The 17,706-nt window shown below is 34.8% G+C and overlaps 4 protein-coding genes across 7 annotated transcripts; 1 reads left to right on the forward strand and 3 right to left on the reverse strand.

Annotated features, from left to right (window-relative positions):
• Positions 1-1,875: 1,875 nt before the first annotated feature.
• Positions 1,876-4,034, forward strand: LOC107012211 (ras-related protein RABA1f-like). The gene is made up of 2 exons (XM_015211988.2): positions 1,876-2,285; positions 3,223-4,034. The coding sequence occupies exons 1-2, from the start codon at positions 2,065-2,067 to the stop codon at positions 3,650-3,652; spliced, it is 651 nt and encodes a 216-aa protein (XP_015067474.1). The 5' UTR covers positions 1,876-2,064; the 3' UTR covers positions 3,653-4,034.
• Positions 4,035-4,165: 131 nt separating this feature from the next.
• LOC107012210 lies at positions 4,166-10,294 on the reverse strand. 4 transcript variants are annotated; one of them, XR_001456005.2, is made up of 9 exons: positions 9,765-10,294; positions 9,242-9,445; positions 8,605-9,099; positions 6,902-7,012; positions 6,252-6,440; positions 5,769-5,993; positions 4,973-5,093; positions 4,686-4,876; positions 4,166-4,595 (listed from the first exon to the last, which is right to left on the reverse strand). XR_001456005.2 is itself a non-coding variant. In XM_015211986.2 (8 exons), the coding sequence occupies exons 1-8, from the start codon at positions 10,191-10,193 to the stop codon at positions 4,752-4,754; spliced, it is 1,899 nt and encodes a 632-aa protein (XP_015067472.1). In that variant the 5' UTR covers positions 10,194-10,294; the 3' UTR covers positions 4,646-4,751. The 4 variants fall into 4 exon arrangements, 2 of the variants coding, with proteins under 2 accessions (XP_015067472.1, XP_015067473.1); XR_003577501.1 differs by having other exon boundaries at positions 4,166-4,610; XM_015211986.2 differs by lacking the exon at positions 4,166-4,595 and having other exon boundaries at positions 4,646-4,876.
• A 483-nt stretch (positions 10,295-10,777) lies between these two features.
• LOC107013715 lies at positions 10,778-12,520 on the reverse strand. The gene is made up of 2 exons (XM_015213589.2): positions 12,316-12,520; positions 10,778-11,497 (listed from the first exon to the last, which is right to left on the reverse strand). The coding sequence occupies exons 1-2, from the start codon at positions 12,481-12,483 to the stop codon at positions 10,931-10,933; spliced, it is 735 nt and encodes a 244-aa protein (XP_015069075.1). The 5' UTR covers positions 12,484-12,520; the 3' UTR covers positions 10,778-10,930.
• A 724-nt stretch (positions 12,521-13,244) lies between these two features.
• LOC107012555 (receptor-like protein kinase HSL1) lies at positions 13,245-17,174 on the reverse strand. The gene is made up of 2 exons (XM_015212427.2): positions 14,413-17,174; positions 13,245-13,904 (listed from the first exon to the last, which is right to left on the reverse strand). The coding sequence occupies exons 1-2, from the start codon at positions 17,006-17,008 to the stop codon at positions 13,513-13,515; spliced, it is 2,988 nt and encodes a 995-aa protein (XP_015067913.1). The 5' UTR covers positions 17,009-17,174; the 3' UTR covers positions 13,245-13,512.
• Positions 17,175-17,706: the final 532 nt, after the last annotated feature.

Here is a 17,706-nt window from a genome sequence, read left to right on the forward strand (position 1 = left end):
AAAAAATTATAATTAAAAAGGAATAATTTTGAAGAGCTCTCTTCAGACTGAAGTTGTAATTTTCGATATTACGTTTGTTATAATTTACGATATTACGCTCATCTTTTTCATATTAATATTTTTGTAACAAAATTGTAATCTAATTATTATTAGATAAAAAAAATTATAATCAAACTAATTTATTTACAAGAACTCAAACAAATTAAAATAGGAGTATTTTCAAAATGATTGGGGAAGAATAATCTAGATAAAGTTACCAGACATCCCCTACTGACATTTCTCCATAATAAAATAATTGATTGAAAGACCACCTTTTATATAAAGTTGTGACAAATTATAGTGCACTACTCGAAAATTTAAAGTAACATAAATCAAACTAATGTTTATAGTAATATATAATATGGCTTGTCAATGTCCACTTTTTTCTTTTTTGTTGCTAATGTTTAATTACAAATGCTAGATGATAAAATCATATAAAATATATGGACCCAATTTGAAAAAAAGAAAAGGGCTTACATTGCACAAAAGGTGAAGATTTTTTTTTTTTTTTGTGAATTATCTTACTCCACTATGTTTAGAATATATCTGATAATGAAATTTAAGTCTAACTCAATTTTACGGTCATTAGTAGTTCGTAAGTTAAGTATTATGTAAGACTATACAAAGAGATAATATATTTTAGCAATCAACATGGGTGAATGTAATTAATTAGTTATAGGTTTATTTGAATCTAGTATTTTTGACAAGAAACATAATGTTTTTACGTAAAAACTCATTAAAATGCAACAAATGATAGGTTTACACACATAACTTAGAAAGTACAACAAATTCGATATTAAGAATTTTAAAGATCGAATCGATAGATAACTTTTAAGTCTTTATTTTTGGCAACCAAGGTGGGATAATTAATACCCACTGGCCATCGCATGTGTAGAGTTAGTATACTTGTAGTTTGAACAAATATAATATGAAAGTTTAACATTGGATAAAGTAATAATAAGATGGATCTAGCTTTAATGTCATGTAAAAAAGATGAACTTTTGTCTTAATTCAATTAAAATGCTAATAACTAAATTAAACAATGCTAATTATTTATTTAAGATTTAAATTGATCGATTTCATTAATACTTTTTCTGTTCCAATTTATGTAAAAGAATATATTTCATAAGTTATAATTTACACTAATTGACTCCTCCCCACCCCCTCTTACTCATCCCCGGTCCTTACACCATTGTATTTGCCTAAATTTTATATAAATGATATTGAAGAAAGTGTTTTTTCTTTATTTTACCAAACATCGAAAAATAAGTAAGAAAGTCCGTTAGAAAGGAATTAATGTGACTATTGATACAAGCAATAGATAAATCGTACTTCTAGTTCGGTTCATGTAGAAAAAAACAAGTCTCATACATAATAAGTGACAATCCACGTTGATTGTCTTCTTTTTGTCTCCTCCCACTAACCCCCCTTCTGTGCAGCCGAAATCATCATAGTGCTTACCTAGATTATATATAAAATATATTTGGGATAATATTTTTTGATAACTTCAATTTATATCAAGAACACTTCCGTTCATACCAAACACACCCTTCATCCTCTACATTTTCTAGGGGAAAAGAAAGATTATAGACTATAGACTAATTATACATGATCAATATACATTAGATTATAGACTAATTATACATGATCATACACATTATGTATGAATTATACATTCGTTAGCTATTTTTAATTTAATCAGTTAGATTTTACAAAAATATTCCATGCCAAATTGAAAAACTCCTACCCTCACATCCTTCCTAAACAAAAGGAGAGGTGATTTGTTATTGGTAAAATCATTAATCCCTTAATATTAATCCATTTTATTATAATCTCTCTCCCCCCCTACTTTCTCCCCCTCTCTCCAAAAGAAAAAAAAAACTAATCTTGTCATTAAAAGAGAGGTGAAAGATTAAAAAAAAAAAATACTCAAAAAGAGAAAGTGGTACATTTGTTTTTCAATTTATATGTAGAAAAAAAAAAGCATCATTAGCAAATAAATAACATTAATTAAAAGAGGAAAAAATGGGGGCATATAGGGCTGATGAAGATTATGATTATTTGTTTAAAGTTGTTCTTATAGGTGATTCTGGTGTTGGCAAATCAAATTTGCTTTCTCGTTTTACAAAAAATGAATTTAGCCAAGAATCTAAATCTACAATTGGTGTTGAATTTGCTACAAGAACAATTCATGTTGATGATAAGATTATCAAAGCTCAGATTTGGGATACTGCTGGTCAAGAAAGGTGTCAATTCTCTCTCTTTTTATTTCATCAATTCGTAACAGATACAGAATTTAACTCGATTAGTCCTTTTTTATGTACATCTATATGATGTTCAATCATATATAAAACCACCTCTCTTTTCTTTTGGTAACAATAGCGTCATTCAGAATATAGATGTGGATTCAACAATGAGAAAATGTGTTTTGTAATTCATATCTAAGTCTATCGTGACACATTAGGTTCTTCGAAACCCGAATCTATTATTAGATCAAACACTATATTGAAATCAAATTTAATAATTGTTTTTTTTAATAAATTTGACTTTTGAGAGCGTGTATATAATCATGAGACATTCTTTTGATCTCAATTCGTGGGAACTATATATTCTCATCACTAATTAATTCAGCTCAACTAGTGTGGATTTGTGAACCTCATATTCGAACATGTTCAACAAGACCATAAAAATCATCAAAACCTAAGTGTAATACAACTTAACCATCGAATATATAAACATCCTTCTATCGCAGTCTTCCCTTATTGGACATAACCTTTTCTTTTTGCACTGAGGTAATTAAGGGGGAAAGAGAAGTAGTACGAAAAAAGTGAACATGTCTATCCTACACTATGATTCTTCGTTCTCTTATTAAATTTCTAGTTAGATGATCACTAGTCCGCTACTTCTACGATATACCCCCACCCCCTCCCCTCTCCAACCCACCTTCAACTAATAAACATCCTTCTATTGTTGTCTTCACCTATTGGACATAACTTTTTTTTTGCACTAGGGTGAGGTGGGAAAGGAATAGTAAAAAACAAAGTGCTCATGTCGATCCTACGTTACGATTCTTTTGTTTCCTTATTAAATTTCTAGTTAAATGATCACTGTATCCACTACTTTTACGATATCCCCATTCCGCCCGACGAATTATCTAATCATTTTTCATGTCTCATAAAAAAGGTATCGAGCCATCACTAGTGCATATTATCGAGGAGCAGTGGGTGCCTTACTTGTTTATGACATTACTCGTCATGTAACGTTTGAAAATGTAGCAAGATGGCTCAAAGAACTCAGAGACCACACAGACCAAAACATCGTCGTCATGCTCGTCGGAAACAAGGCGGATCTCCGCCACCTCCGAGCCGTCCCCACAGGCGAATCGAGCGGTTTTGCAGAAAGAGAGAACACATTCTTCATGGAAACATCTGCACTTGAGGCACTCAATGTTGAAAATGCCTTCACAGAAGTACTCACTCAGATATATCGAGTTGTTAGTCGAAAAGCTCTTGATATTGGAGATGATCCAACTTCTGTGCCAAGAGGACAAACAATTAACATTGGGAAAGATGATGTATCTGCTGTTAAGAAGGGTGGATGCTGTTCCGGTTAAGCAAAAAGATCGATCCAGAGGTAAATCCAGAATCTAGAGTCAACCAGTTCAGAATGATCAGTACGATCTTTGTTTTTGGTATACACACAATTCGAGAAGAACCAACCCTAGATCCGCCTCTGGATGCAAGTATATACATAAACACATCAAATCCCATTTTCAACAAATGTAAGTTAGGCAAAAAGAACTAATAGAATATTATTGTGGAGGAAATGAAAGGGGGATGGAAGTACATTTAGCTTAAAAGTTTACTTGTTTCATATTTTTCATGTGTAATTTGTAAATCAAGGGAATTTCAGCTAAGAAAACTTCCTTGTTAAAAAAAAATGTTTGCAGTAGACTGAATGTTACAAGAAGTTGCATTTTGCTTCACCGACCAAAAGTAATGTGGTTTTTTTCTCACCAAAAGAAACACATTCTTTTCTTTTATCTTCTTCTATGCCAAGTGGGCGGAGCTAGAGTTCTAGTTATGAGTTCAGCATAACTCAATCGTTTCGACTTAAAAAGTTGTATTTGTGTTAAGAAGTCCACTTAATATGTAACTTCAAACATTTGTGCACAACAATCCTTGGGAGTTTCTTGGGTAGTTTATCAGGATTCAGGGGGGCAGATGCTTCCTAAGAGTAACAGAGACGTGCAAAGGGACGCCTAAGCTAGGATCCTGCTCGTGAGCATAAATCTCAAGTAAACATTGGAGGATCTGATACGCACCTGTCAAGATTTTTTAAGAGTCCGAGCAAACATAGGTTTGGGATGGATCAGGTGTCTTCCACCCAATGGTTTTCTGCTTCCTTGTTAGTGGATACAATAACTAGACAAAAGTAAACTTTGTGGGAAGTCTTCTTTTATGTCTTGTCTGTACGAAATTTGGCTATGCACATTGTGACTAGCTCACTTTTGCATCAACGCGGGAAAACGAAGGTTGTTCTTGAACCACACTACGCTGCAGCGATGCCAACTAAACTCACATTTAGGATGAGATCAGAGTAGAAGAAACGAAAAAGAAATGTAAATCTTCCTTGATCCTTTATACCTGGAAAAATCTAATCCAGCACTGTACCTAGTTGTACAAATATTGGATGTGGCGGAGCAAAAATGTTCATCTACTATTTTCAGTAACTGGTCTAACCAAAGCAAATGAACTTTGGGGATTTGTTGACATCAATAATTCCAGTACAACAGCATCACTGGCGTGGCTTCTCTTGAGACCTTGTTCTATCAAGTCTGCATTCAAAGATTGTCCTCGCTAAGTAACTGACATCATCATAGGCTTAGACGCTTGTATGAAAGAAACAGCTTAGTGTCAATATTTGTATTTACCAGGAGAAAGCTTTTCCGTTCCATAGAGCTCTTTCACTAAAGGGTTTGCTTCCCATTGACTTTCAGCAACACGACTTGTAGGCTGGAATCCAGCAATTTTACCATCCCCAGATAAAACAATCTGATTGGCATACGTACAAGCACATCAACTATGATAAACACATCTAAAGGAACAACTTCCAGGAACATATGAACTGGTCAATTGAAAACGTTCATGACAAGTCTGTAGCCATGTTCAACTGGCAACTATAGAAGAGTTGAAATCCAGATGAGACAAAATAGGTTAAAAAGGGTAGAGAAAGGCCTTACAAGAAAAGAAAAGCTAAAAACTAAAAAATAAAATCAGAAGTAATGGGAGCAAAGGAAAAGTAGCAATGACAGTAGGATCATCAACACTAAAATTTTATAATTCAGAAATCCCGTAAACTTAAAGTGCAAACCTGACTACAATTAGCTCATTTCAGGAAATTTTGAATCATTTATCAGGGGGTCGAATAGTTGTGGACAGGATTATTGTGTGATCTAGACTTAGATCAAGCATTCAAGCTTGATAACTAGCTTGTTTAACTGTGCTTGTCCATAAAATGCAGTGGTTAGCTCTTACATTTCTCACTTATTCCCAAAGGAATATATTTGGCAAAATGTTCACAAAAGACCAAAGCCTTCCGTTGTCCTAGATTCTTACCATAACTAGCACAATACAATGCCTATCCTGATTATAGTTAATCTTGTGCTTCTATGTTCATGATGACAGAAAGGAGAAAATAAACCAATAAACTACATCCTAAGAAGAGACCTGATAAGTGGCAATATCTTCTCCAGCTGCTTTCATCTCATCTTCAATTCCTTCTGATGGCGTGGAGCTGGAATTGAGATCTAAAACTTCGGAATCCATCTCATTCTTCAGGTATATTGGAAGCTCCCCGATCCAAGCAGAGCTGCCAGAACCCATGACTACATCTCCAGGCCAACAATAAAATTCCTTGATTCTCCTAACAATGGAGACACAGTAATCTTCCAACTACAGAAACAAAGAGCATTTGGCAATGTTATGATTGAACAATATTACCTACTCATAGAAAGAGATAGAACGCCTAGGGTAAAATGATAATCGACTAAAGAAGTGTACAAAACAATAGAAGTGGCCAATAATGCAAAAGCATGTATCATCCACTACTACAGGGTAATAGTAAATATGGACCACAACAAATATAGAAATAGTATTTTCTTATGACAAGTAATGGAACTGAGGGTGTGTTTGAACAAATAAAATCCATACCTTGCAAGATTCCATGGACTGAGGCTGAATGGAGATCATGTCAGATGAATTGACTGGATTAACACCCGGGTGATAGTGCTTTCTAATCGGGAGATAAGGAAGATAACGTTGACCAAGAATTCTTATAGCAACAAGAAAAATTCCACTTGCAAGGACCATAGAGATTGCCTTTGACATAGAAATGCTTCTCTAGAATCCAAAAGGTGAAAATATTATTATCCATTTGGTTCCAGAAGACATCTTTGGTACTTGAAGTAATCAAGTATATAAGAGAAAACTTATATTATATCAGATACTCCCAAAAGATATAGAATGCATGAATGTGAAGGAAGGCAATATCCAAAGAAGATACCAACTAGCCATTCAGGGATTCATGTGTCAGTCAAACACAAACCACTTCGAAAAAGGGAGTTCAAACACTTCAAATAGGAGTGGTGGTTTTACCCTGTTCGCACCCAAAGGATAGCGGTTGTGGGTTTCCCTTGTCATAAAAAAAAATACTTCAAATAGCAAACTAATGAGGGTGCTTTATTAAAAATGTATTTGTTTACATATTAAAAATTTTAAAAGAAGAATGGTTACAGAAAAAAATTATCACTTCATGGATAATAATGAATAAAGCAGGCATGTATAGAGCTTATATATCATACCTTGCTAGATGGTGAATTGAAAGATTTTGCAACAACACCCAATGATAATTGTTTGTAGGGAAGTGTATAGACATCTTCATAATACATATCTAGAACGTCACTCAGGCCAACCTGGAAAAGTAAAACAAGACAAAGTAATTATTAGAGATGATTACAACGCCCATCAAGTGTGGACTTCAAATGAAATTGTTCCTGTAAATCACATTACATCTTAACCTGAGTCTTATAAGCAGACCAAAAAGGAAAAGCATTTGGAAACATCTTGGGAGATATAAGCATTTGATGACAGAGATGTTTGTAGTCTATTGGCTTCACACACTCCAAATACACACACCTACTAGGAGGGTTCATCAACTAAAATAAAATGGATGACCTAATACACGTCTCACTGTTAGAAGTGAAGGTTGCAAATTTTAGAACCTTATGCTTTGGGATAAATAACTTGTATGAACAACAAAAACCAAGGTGCTAGAAGACTAAAGTGGCCATATATTTAGCATCTACAACTTGTTTTCTAAACAATCTCAACATAAAAAAGAGGGAACTATAAGTAAGAAACTAAAGAGCTTTTAAGAAAGTCATCTCTCAGAGTGCTTTCTCAAAAGTTACATCTCAGAGTGACACTGACGAGAGCTTCCAAGGGGAAGGGAGAATTGAAAATTAAACTGGTTCCCATTTTTCCACTAGAGCCCAACACACATTAAATTACTACTCCCTCCATTTCAATTTGTTTTTCTTGTTTTGACTTGCACAAAGTTTAAGAAAGTAAAGAAGACTCTTGAATCTTGTGGTCTTAAACTAAAGTATGTAAAATGTACCAAAATGCCTTTAATTGTGTGGTCATAAATATACCATGTATAAAGTTGGAATTGCAGAGTTGCCAAAAAAAAGGAAAGATGTGTTCTTTACAAACAAATTGAAACAGAGGGACTATTTAATAGGAACTAAAATTACCATATATATATATATATATATATATACACACACACAAATACCTAACAGCTGAAACTACCAAGCAGGACCAGTCGATTGACCAAGGAGAAACAAGAAACAGCTCTAGCAAAACCGACCATTCAAGATTTGGGACTAGTATAAATGCTGGACATTTTATTCATACGTGCATTCCTATTTCCTAGTGTTAAATCTTCAAAGATTTAGGCAATTGAACTTTTCAACCTTTTATTGCATAGCCATAGACGACTAGTATAAATGTTGGACATTTTATTCATACGTGCATTCCTATTTCCTAGTGTTAAATCTTCAAAGATTAAGGCAATTGAACTTTTCAACCTTTTATTGCATAGCCATAGACGATAAGCAAATTCTCCACCAATGCATTAGCTTACCCCATGGGGTGACTAGGTTCAAACTCTTTTAGTGCTAGGCAATCCAGAGATAAATATTGGAGAATTTAATGGTTGTGAATTAATCAAATCAGCAAAGCAAAGCACAACACGGTGAAACAATACTTACCAAATGCATCTATCTCTTGATAATTGTCCACAACTACTAAATCAACATCAACCCCAATGATAAGTGATGTCTATTCGACTATCTCATGACTAACTAGTGCCTCAAGGCAAAGGAGCTAACTTAGTTATCTTTATATGATACTTTTTGATGAAGTATCTGTTGTATGATATACATTTCATTAGCCTTAAAGCTGATGCAAGAAACAGAAAATGCAGAGAACATGGAGTTACCATTTGGGAGTGAGTCAGAAAAACCTCCCATGTGTTTGTTGCTGTTTCCTTCCACCCTTCAAACTTCACATTGTCAAGTTTCTCAGCATCAATCTGCAATTTGTAAGCAGGTACTCTCTCACTCAGCCAAGCAATAAATTCAGGGCCTCCAATTTGTTCCAGTTTGGAGTATGTAGTTGAAGTTAACCAATTGTCCATCCATCTTCCCTCCCTTGGTCTGTAATTCGCCCTTTCGGAAGAAAATTTCTGGAGCAAAACATTGGCATTTGCAACTATCTCATATTCCATTAAGTTGTATAGAGTAACAGAGGAATCTTTTGAGACAATGCTTTTATGTGTGTCAAACCAAGGGAAAAACTTCTTTGGGGCTCCACCAGGAGTTCCATTAAAGAAATGTTTTTTTGTGCTTTCGAGAGCAGAAAGACAAATAACTTCTGCAATAACAGAAATGACTCGTTCATCTGATGACTTGATAGCAAAAGATGGAGGTACCTGCTGATAGGAAAGGAATAACAGAACTCAACCTATCAGTATCATGTAGCACCTGCAAGGCAAAAATTATAAATCTGACATCATAAAAGAGCATAATGACAGAATTACAAGATAAAAAGATAGAAACATTAAAGAAGCTCCCCACCTCTCTTGGTGTTTCAAGATCATCCATATTCCTTTCTGTTCCTGGTATAAAAAGTATTAGATCAAAGTTCCAAAGATGTTGCAGTGTTACTTGTCTAAATGTCATAGCAAGTATATTTGTAGACGTCGTGCCGGAAAGCATCTCTTTAGTTATGGTACTTCTAAGCTTATGAGCTTTCTCCATAACTTTTCTTGCTGGTAAGAACTGCCAGAATGTCAAACTTTAGACACGTTATAACCATCATTGCAATAAACAGAATCAAGGCCATGAAACTGCGCCACAAAAAAATGAAGATCATCTACATATGAAGATGGCCCTTGCATTTCCGTGCTTCGAGCAGGAAGTAGCAATTCTACCATAGTTTTAAGATAGGGCTTGCTTAATGATGCAGGATAAACAGAAGAAAACTTTCTTCCAAGTAGATTAAGAAAATGAAGCTAAGTTTACATCTGCATTAATTTTCAAATATCAGACACAACTATATTAGTGCTTCTGAAGTAGTAGTACTTGTACATAAACTCACCAGTCTAGTAGAAATAGTACTATGCTCATCAGAAGGTCCCGGAAACAATGTTTCAACAACCATAGCATCCATACCAGCGGCAATATGTTCTCCAGCAGCTTCACCACCGTCCGCCGCAGCAGCAGTGAGTGCCTGCTGGAAGTCAACAGCACCAACCAATGTAAGTCGAGCTATATCGTTCTCATAAGTTCTTAAACAAGGTACAGATTTCTCATCTCCATCGAAATCAGCTACTGCCTCGAGAATATTTTCCTCCGTCATCGGCTTAAACGGCTTCTGCTGCGCCGAGCATGAAATGGAACGGCGACGGTTTCTGTAAAGTGTGAAGTGTAAGTTCCGGATGAACAAAGGACATTTTCTGATTGCGGAATTGGTTTCCGGTGAGATTGAATTGGCCGGAGAGTTAATGAGAGTAAGTGTGAACGCCATTGTTGAGGGGTTTCAGATGGCTAGGGTTTATTTCAAATTCGGCGCTTTCTGGCGGGTACTCCGTAATTGGGGCTCCGACTTTCGAGTGTTAATAAAACGGGTGATTTGCAAGAATGACCCACAAGAGATTCTTTTAGCTTCTTTCGGTCCTTTACATATTTCGAGATTCAAACACGTTTTGTTATAATTTTTATAATTCTTTTTAACTATTTTAAATTATCAATTATTATAACGTATAATATTTATTTACCTTATTTACAAAAAAATTTAATTTTATTTCAAAAGAGTTTTTTAAAAAAATAATTTGATTATCAATATTTAAATTGTGCCATATCAATTGGAAAAGATGGAATAGTAAAAAAATGCTTTCCTCTTAATATAATAATAAGTAATGATTAGAAACACGCTTGAAAATTATATTTTTACAAGTTTTATATTTAAACTATCTTGTGTTTACGTTTTCTAATTAAGCTCAGAGCGTCTAAATTTTGAATTTCTTGTTATTTTATAGCGATTCTTTGTAATGATCTCTATTTTTTTTTTTAAAAACCACAAATAGGACCATTATTTGGTTTCAAAGTTCATGAATTAGCAAGCTTTTGTGCTACCAATTGCATAGTTCTTGCAAACATATGTTACATAATCTACCTTTTAAACACACACAATTGTTTACATTACTTCAAATAACCATAGAACAGAACTAATGATACTTTATACAAGCTTCAAGGACATAAACTTCACATAACTAAACGATCGATAGGTAGTCTACTACTCGTTCTTCCCTCGAGTTTCTGGTATGGCTGCTTTCCATTTACAGATGATCGATGCTTATGCAATTCCTTCGTGTTCTTATCGAGGTAATGGAGTAAGAAAACCATACCTATCGACGTAGCAAACATAGGAATAGGACCAAAAAACCACAACAACAAAGGCGTAGCAAAATAAAGTGATCTAAGTCCTAGTGACCAAAAATCACCTCCCCTGATCACAGCCAGTTCAACGTAGCTAATCGGTATATCAGTATCAGGCGTACTGATTAGGTAATTCGCGTGAATGAAGCACCTCGATGATTGAACAAAGCACGAAAATGCCAGCATGAAGCAGAGAAGTAGGCTAATGAATTTGATAGACATTGTTTCTAGTCTTGTGTCACCATATATTAGTTCACTACTAAAAACACTATTGTTAGCCATCCAAGCTCCAATAAGAAAACTTAAACTTAGTGAAACAGATGCTAAGAATGTTGCTCCAGAGAGACTAGATCCTAGAACAGTTAGAGCTGTAACAATGTTGTTTTTATCATCCTGCAAGAATTCAAACACAAGACTTAATCAAATGTAACATCGGAAACAGACTCTAGTTATACCTTTAAGGTAGGGTAACGTCTGTCTATACTCTACCCTCTCCAAACCTCTTTTGATAGGACTACACTAGATATGTTATTGGTCTCTTTCGAGGTAACGATTGAGAGAATACATTGATAATTAGTAATTACTATATATAGTGGCGGAACCAGAAATTCTAGATTCAAGAAAAATGAGAAACATGTTAATCGAGTTGTCCTTATGTTGAGGACAGTGGTGGAGCCAGGAATTTAACAAAGGTGTCCAGAAATAACAACTTGTTATGTTAAGGGTGTCCAAAATATGTTATATAATTATTTTATTTATATATATGATTTTTTTTTTCGACAAAGGGTGTTACCACTATGTGGCTACGCCACTAGTTGAGGAGATTCAACAGTTTATATATACGTAAAAGACACAAGTGGCCGGGGTTTGGAAGTGGTGGTATATACGCAGCCTTTTGGAAATGGTGGTATATACGCAGCCTTACCTCTAGTCTAAGGAGGCAGAGACTAGAGATGTTGTTCCCGATAAACAGTCAGCTCAAATAAAGCATAACGTGGCACTACTAGCATAATCATAAATTAAAGTTTTAACATGGAAAGTATGTCGTAATGATCTTATTGATATAGTGGAAAGAGATGAGCAACAATAACTATATCTCAGTTCTAACGTCTTTAATTTTAGCGTATTTCATATCATCATCGTACTAAAACAACATGAAAAGTGAAAACAAAGAATCAAAATTAAAATTGAAATGTGTTATTTAAACTTACCAACATAATTTTTTCAACCCAAGCTCTTTTGTCATTATTTTCAAAGCCCATAACAGTAGTATGAGGAACTTTTAGGTATCTATAGAGCAAATGAAGATGATAAACAAACATAATAATTAAGCCAATTGGTACCAAGAACAAATCAAGGTACTCTTTTTGGAAAACCATTATAATTTTCTTCTCTTCTAATGTGAAAAAAAGTTGAATAATTTCAATCATAATATTGTTGTACAAAAATTGTTGCTTCAAAGTAATTAAATGGCATCTTTTGTTAGTATATTTATTAAGCAATCTCTTAACTTAACTTAGATGTGTTGGAAATAACTACTTGCAAATGTGAAATTCAAGAATCAATAATCCATACATGTCATACTAAAATTGGAAGCAATTTGATAAGAAAGTATTGTCGCTTGGTTTAATACCCAATCGAACCAAAAATCAAATCAAATCGTAAATCGAGTAAAAAAAAATTAATAGTAAGGTATTGGAAAAAAAAAACAACTATATTTGTCTGGTTTGATTTTAACTAAAAAAAATTCAAACCTACAAAAAACCAATCTGACATTATATATTAAAATTTTATTTCACATAAAAATATTTATTTTGATATAACTTCTAAATATTTGTTTTATTTTTCCATAGGTTTTACCTTTGATCATATTAGTTCAAGTTTGAAACTTAGAATTTTGAATGGTCCAATAAATGTTATATATAGTCTATGGATGTCAGTAACTCTAATAAGCTCAAATCAAAAATGTTATATAGTCTATTGATGTTAGTAACTCTAATAAGCTCAAATCAAAATCAAATTAATACTAATGTTAACAGAAAAAATTAATCCAAAACTAAGAATGACAATAACGGATTGATGGTTGTATTGTTAGCTTAATCAGGCTAAAACTGCAGATAAATTTAAAAAAAAAAATTGTTAATGATAAAGAACTTTAGGAATTTTTATAGATTTACAAGAGAATAAAATTCATCCTTTTACACTTCACCTCAACTCTGATTTCCAAAAAATAAACCAAAAATCGAGTATTGATAGACAAAGTATTAAGCAAGTAGCAAATTTAAAAACTCACACTTTCAAGATACAACGATTATGCCTCAATCCCAGACAAGTTGGTCTCGAGTCTCGACCATATGAATCGTCACTGTCCATGTCGATGCATCTAAGCAAAGATGTGTTGGTTATCTTTAAGCTACATTTCCTTGATCTGATGCGTCTTCGTGGTAGTAAGGGGTCAACTTGCCATCTGTATTAGCTGTCTTGAGCTGGTCTCCGCCACCAACTTCCTGCAGCATTTTTACGACTTTTCTCATCGAGGGTCGGTTGATTGGGAGGGGGCTAGTGCAGAGGAGGCCAATTTGTAGGACTTTGCTTATGTCCTCCTTGAAACAAGAGTCGAGTTTTGGGTCAATAACATGATTTATACCCTTCTGGTCTAGAGTAGCGCAAACCCACTTCACCAAATCCTTTTCCCCGTATTCGGGACCTACAGGGAGTTTCCCTGTCACTAGCTCGAGGACTACCACGCCAAAACTGTATATATCACTCTTCTCGTTCACCTGAAGTGTGTATGCATATTCTGCAAGACGAACCCAATTTAGTTTAACCTTAGGAGCTCTACGAGAACCAGAAAGCAAATGTCAACAAAGAATGACCTGTTCTTGGAGCAAACCTTAGTGTTAAATGTACAAGGGCAATCAAGTTAGTACTAAGTTGCTCGGATCCTCCAAAATGTCGTTGCACCTGTATTGGATCCTCTAAAATTGATCAACTTTGGGAGAATCCAACAAAGACATGCCACATTTTTTGAAGGATTCGAGCAGTGGACCAAAATTACTCATATATATTGGAGGTTTAACAATAATCAACGACAATATATCCAATGTAATTCCACAAGCGAGGTCTGAGGAGGGTAGAGTGTACAGCAGACCTTATTCGAGGCTTAATTACAATATACTCTTAACAATATATGACATATGTTATATTTAGGCATACATCTTAACTACAATTTGCAATGGAAGGGCATAAAACGATTTCAAGAAAATCATGTTAGTAAAACTCACGAAGTGAAGGATCAATATTCTAACCTGGAGCAATATAACCGCAAGACCCTGCAATGACTGACATAGACATGGTTCCCTTGTCATCGACATCAATCACCTTTGCCACACCAAAATCAGCAACCCGAGCTCCAAACTCCCCGTCCAACAAGATATTGTTCGACTTAAAGTCTCTGTGAACAATCGGAGGAGCACAATCATGATGCAAATATGAGAGTCCCTCTGCAGCATCCGTAGCTATCTTAAATCTCTTAGGCCAATCCAACAACCCACTTTTGCTGCTGTGTAGCAAATCACCCAAGCTTCCATTAGGCATGTACTCGTAAACCAAAAGTTTGCAACCCCTTGTTGTACAACAACACCATAGCCTAACGATGTTCTTGTGTCGAATCTTGCCCAATGTCTCAACCTCCGCTTCAAATCCATCATCCTGATACTTACCTTTCTCGATGTCACAACTCTCATCTACTTTTTTCGAATTTCTTGAAAGTTTTTTCACAGCAGCAGCCTCACCATTACTCAAAACGACCTTGTAAACCTTCCCGGAAGAACCACTACCAATCAAGTTGTCTTCATCTAGAGCTCTCAGTACTTCAAACTCATTGAAATCTAACTTATGAAACGACGTCAAGGTCCATTTCGATCTATCCAACCTTTTTGCTTTCTTGTAATTCCTATACTTCCAATAGAACGAAACTACCCCAACTACAAACACCAAAACAGCAGGTACGAAAAGCAACCTCAGTAACCATACATAACCAGCAGTTTTACCTTCATCTTTTCCATCACATAAACCTCCAATATCTCCACATAAACCTGGATTCCCCAGAAAGCTATTCTTGTACATTCCCTTTGCATATGAAGGAGGAATACCACCCGAAAGGCCATTATTCGATAAATTCAGCTGATTGAGCTTCAAATTCTGCAACGCAACTGGAATTTCTCCCGAAAACTTGTTTCCTGATAGGTCAAGATAGTTCAAAACAGACAAGCTCCCGATTTCCCGGGGAATTTCTCCAGAAAGATCATTGTTGGCCAAGTTCAATTCATTCAATTTCTTCAAAGAATGAACCCCACTAGGAAACTTACCACTTAATTCATTGTTGTGGAAATCCATTCTTCCCAATTGCTCAAGATTCACTATACTAACTGGCAACGACCCTGAAAACTTGTTATCATTTCCCACAAAATCAACCAGACTTACCAAAAAGCCAATCTCTTCAGGAATATTACCCGAAAATTCATTCTTTGACAAAATCAAAGCTGATAAATTCGATGCACCAGCTATAGTTTTCGCGATTCCACCAGAAAATGAATTGTCCGTTAACTCAAGCAGCGAGAGGCGTGGCAGACCCCAAAATTCCACAGGGACATCACCTGAGAACTTATTATGAGCTAATCTCACACGTAATAAGCTCCGGCATTGGCTGAAACTCCCCGGAATTCCACCGGAAAATGAGTTATCTATCATCAAAACCTCCTCTAAAACCCCATTTCCGCACAAATTCACCGGAATTTCACCTGAAAACTCATTGTTTGAAACATCAATCCATACCAATGGCGAAAATTTACCAAGATCTTCAGGTAAAGTTCCATTTAAACTATTACCAAAGAGCTTTAATTCATATAAATTGGGTGAATTTGCAATGGCTACAGGTAACTCACCATACAATTGATTCTCATAAAGATTGAGCGACTCAAGTGGCAACTCACACAACCCGTTCGGGATCGACCCCGTAACCCGATTCATCGACACATCGACCCGCCTCAACGATGTCATATTCGACCACCCATTCACCGGAAACTCGCCGGAGAATGAGTTATTATACAGCTCAATTTGCTCAACACTAGTTAACTCAGTGAGCCAGCTCGGAATCGGACCGTACAAGTTGTTTAACGAAAGGTCCAAGTTAACAAGCTTATTTAATCCCCTTAATGTACCCGGAACCTCACCAATTAACCCACAGTCAGTTAACCAAAGCACCTCGAGATTCGTGAGGTTCCCAATCTCCGGCGGGATCCGACCCGGTGAAAACGGGTTGTACGACAAATTCAGCTGTTTCAAACTCGAAATATTTCCAATCTCCGGCGGGATAGTCCCAGTTAACAAATTTTCAACCAAACCCAGAACTTCAAGTCGCCGGAAAGCCCCAAAACTCGCCGGAATTTCGCCGGTAAAGTTATTCCCGGTTAAATCAAGATATTTCAGCTCGTGAAGCTCAGCCAAACTCGATGGAAGACTACCCACTAACAAATTTTGAGCTAAATCGAGATGGACAAGAGATTTACAAGCACATAACTCCTCCACCGGAAGTGTCGAGTTAATAGAGTTATTGTAGAATGAAACGTACTTAATATACTTGAGCCGGCAAAGAAGAGAAGCCGGAAATGGGCCGGCGATATTGGTATTGGAGAGGTCAATAGACGTAACAGAACGAGTTAAAGAGTCGCATTTTACTCCATACCAGTTACATGGTGAAGAGTTATCATGGAGATTCCAGTTTGAAAAAACACCATTTGGGTCATCAAATCCAAGCTTTATTGTATGTAAATAAAGGGATTCTTGGTTTATTGAGAGAATCAATGTAGGTAATAGAAGCATAAACAAGATTTGAAGATGCATTGTTGAAGAAGATGAATGAATTAGTAGATTTTTTTTTCTGGAAAAAGTGATTAAGCCATTGTTGTAAGTTTCGAGATAGACTTTGAAATTTTTTTGATTATATATATGTTTTTCATGTTTTTTAGAGAAAAAACTTTTTCCATCGGAAATATGATTGTGTTTTCATATGAATTTTAATACTCCGTTCATCTAATATTAGTTTATCATCTTATTATAAACGATTATCTCGTATAACTACAATTTTCTTTATATTCAAATTTTATTATAAGTACTTATCTCGTATAAGTTGTCCAACTTAAGGAAAAAAGGATAAATTAAAATTTTTCTTACAAAAAAGTTTTTTTAGTGGTGAATTAGTAAATTTATTTTTTTATTTAGAATTTTTTAATATTCAAAGTAAAAAAGAAATATAATCGATTAATATGGCTCATTTACTTGATTATCTGAACTTTCATCTTTACTGATGTAGATTCAATTTTTATGTTGTGAACTCCTTTTTCGTTTCTTTTATCTCTGTGTAATAAAAAGAAAAGTTTTAAAATAAATATCTTATACAAATATTTCATTGTATTTGATACGGAAAAAAAATTATAAAAAAAAAATATTTTTTTGAAAAAAATATTTTTTTGCATTTTATTTTTTGTGATGGTGCTAAGTAAAAATAAAATAAAATATAATATATATATATATATATATAT

This window comes from Solanum pennellii, chromosome 3, assembly GCF_001406875.1.
Source record: "Solanum pennellii chromosome 3, SPENNV200".
NCBI classification, from domain to species: Eukaryota; Viridiplantae; Streptophyta; class Magnoliopsida; order Solanales; family Solanaceae; genus Solanum; species Solanum pennellii.

Excerpts from the sequence above, each read along its gene's own strand:
- LOC107012211 (XM_015211988.2), top strand. The coding sequence starts at position 2,065 with ATGGGGGCATATAGGGCTGATGAAGATTATGATTATTTGTTTAAAGTT. Across the intron at positions 2,286-3,222 it reads GATACTGCTGGTCAAGAAAG|GTATCGAGCCATCACTAGTG; the intron begins GTGTCAATTCTC and ends CTCATAAAAAAG.
- LOC107012210 (XM_015211986.2), bottom strand. The coding sequence starts at position 10,193 with ATGGCGTTCACACTTACTCTCATTAACTCTCCGGCCAATTCAATCTCA. Across the intron at positions 9,446-9,764 it reads GTACTATTTCTACTAGACTG|TTCTTACCAGCAAGAAAAGT; the intron begins GTGAGTTTATGT and ends ACATTCTGGCAG. Across the intron at positions 4,877-4,972 it reads AACGGAAAAGCTTTCTCCTG|ACTTGATAGAACAAGGTCTC; the intron begins GTAAATACAAAT and ends CTTTGAATGCAG.
- LOC107013715 (XM_015213589.2), bottom strand. The coding sequence starts at position 12,483 with ATGGTTTTCCAAAAAGAGTACCTTGATTTGTTCTTGGTACCAATTGGC. Across the intron at positions 11,498-12,315 it reads GGGTTGAAAAAATTATGTTG|GATGATAAAAACAACATTGT; the intron begins GTAAGTTTAAAT and ends GAATTCTTGCAG.
- LOC107012555 (XM_015212427.2), bottom strand. The coding sequence starts at position 17,008 with ATGCATCTTCAAATCTTGTTTATGCTTCTATTACCTACATTGATTCTC. Across the intron at positions 13,905-14,412 it reads TTGCGGTTATATTGCTCCAG|AATATGCATACACACTTCAG; the intron begins GTTAGAATATTG and ends TTCGTCTTGCAG.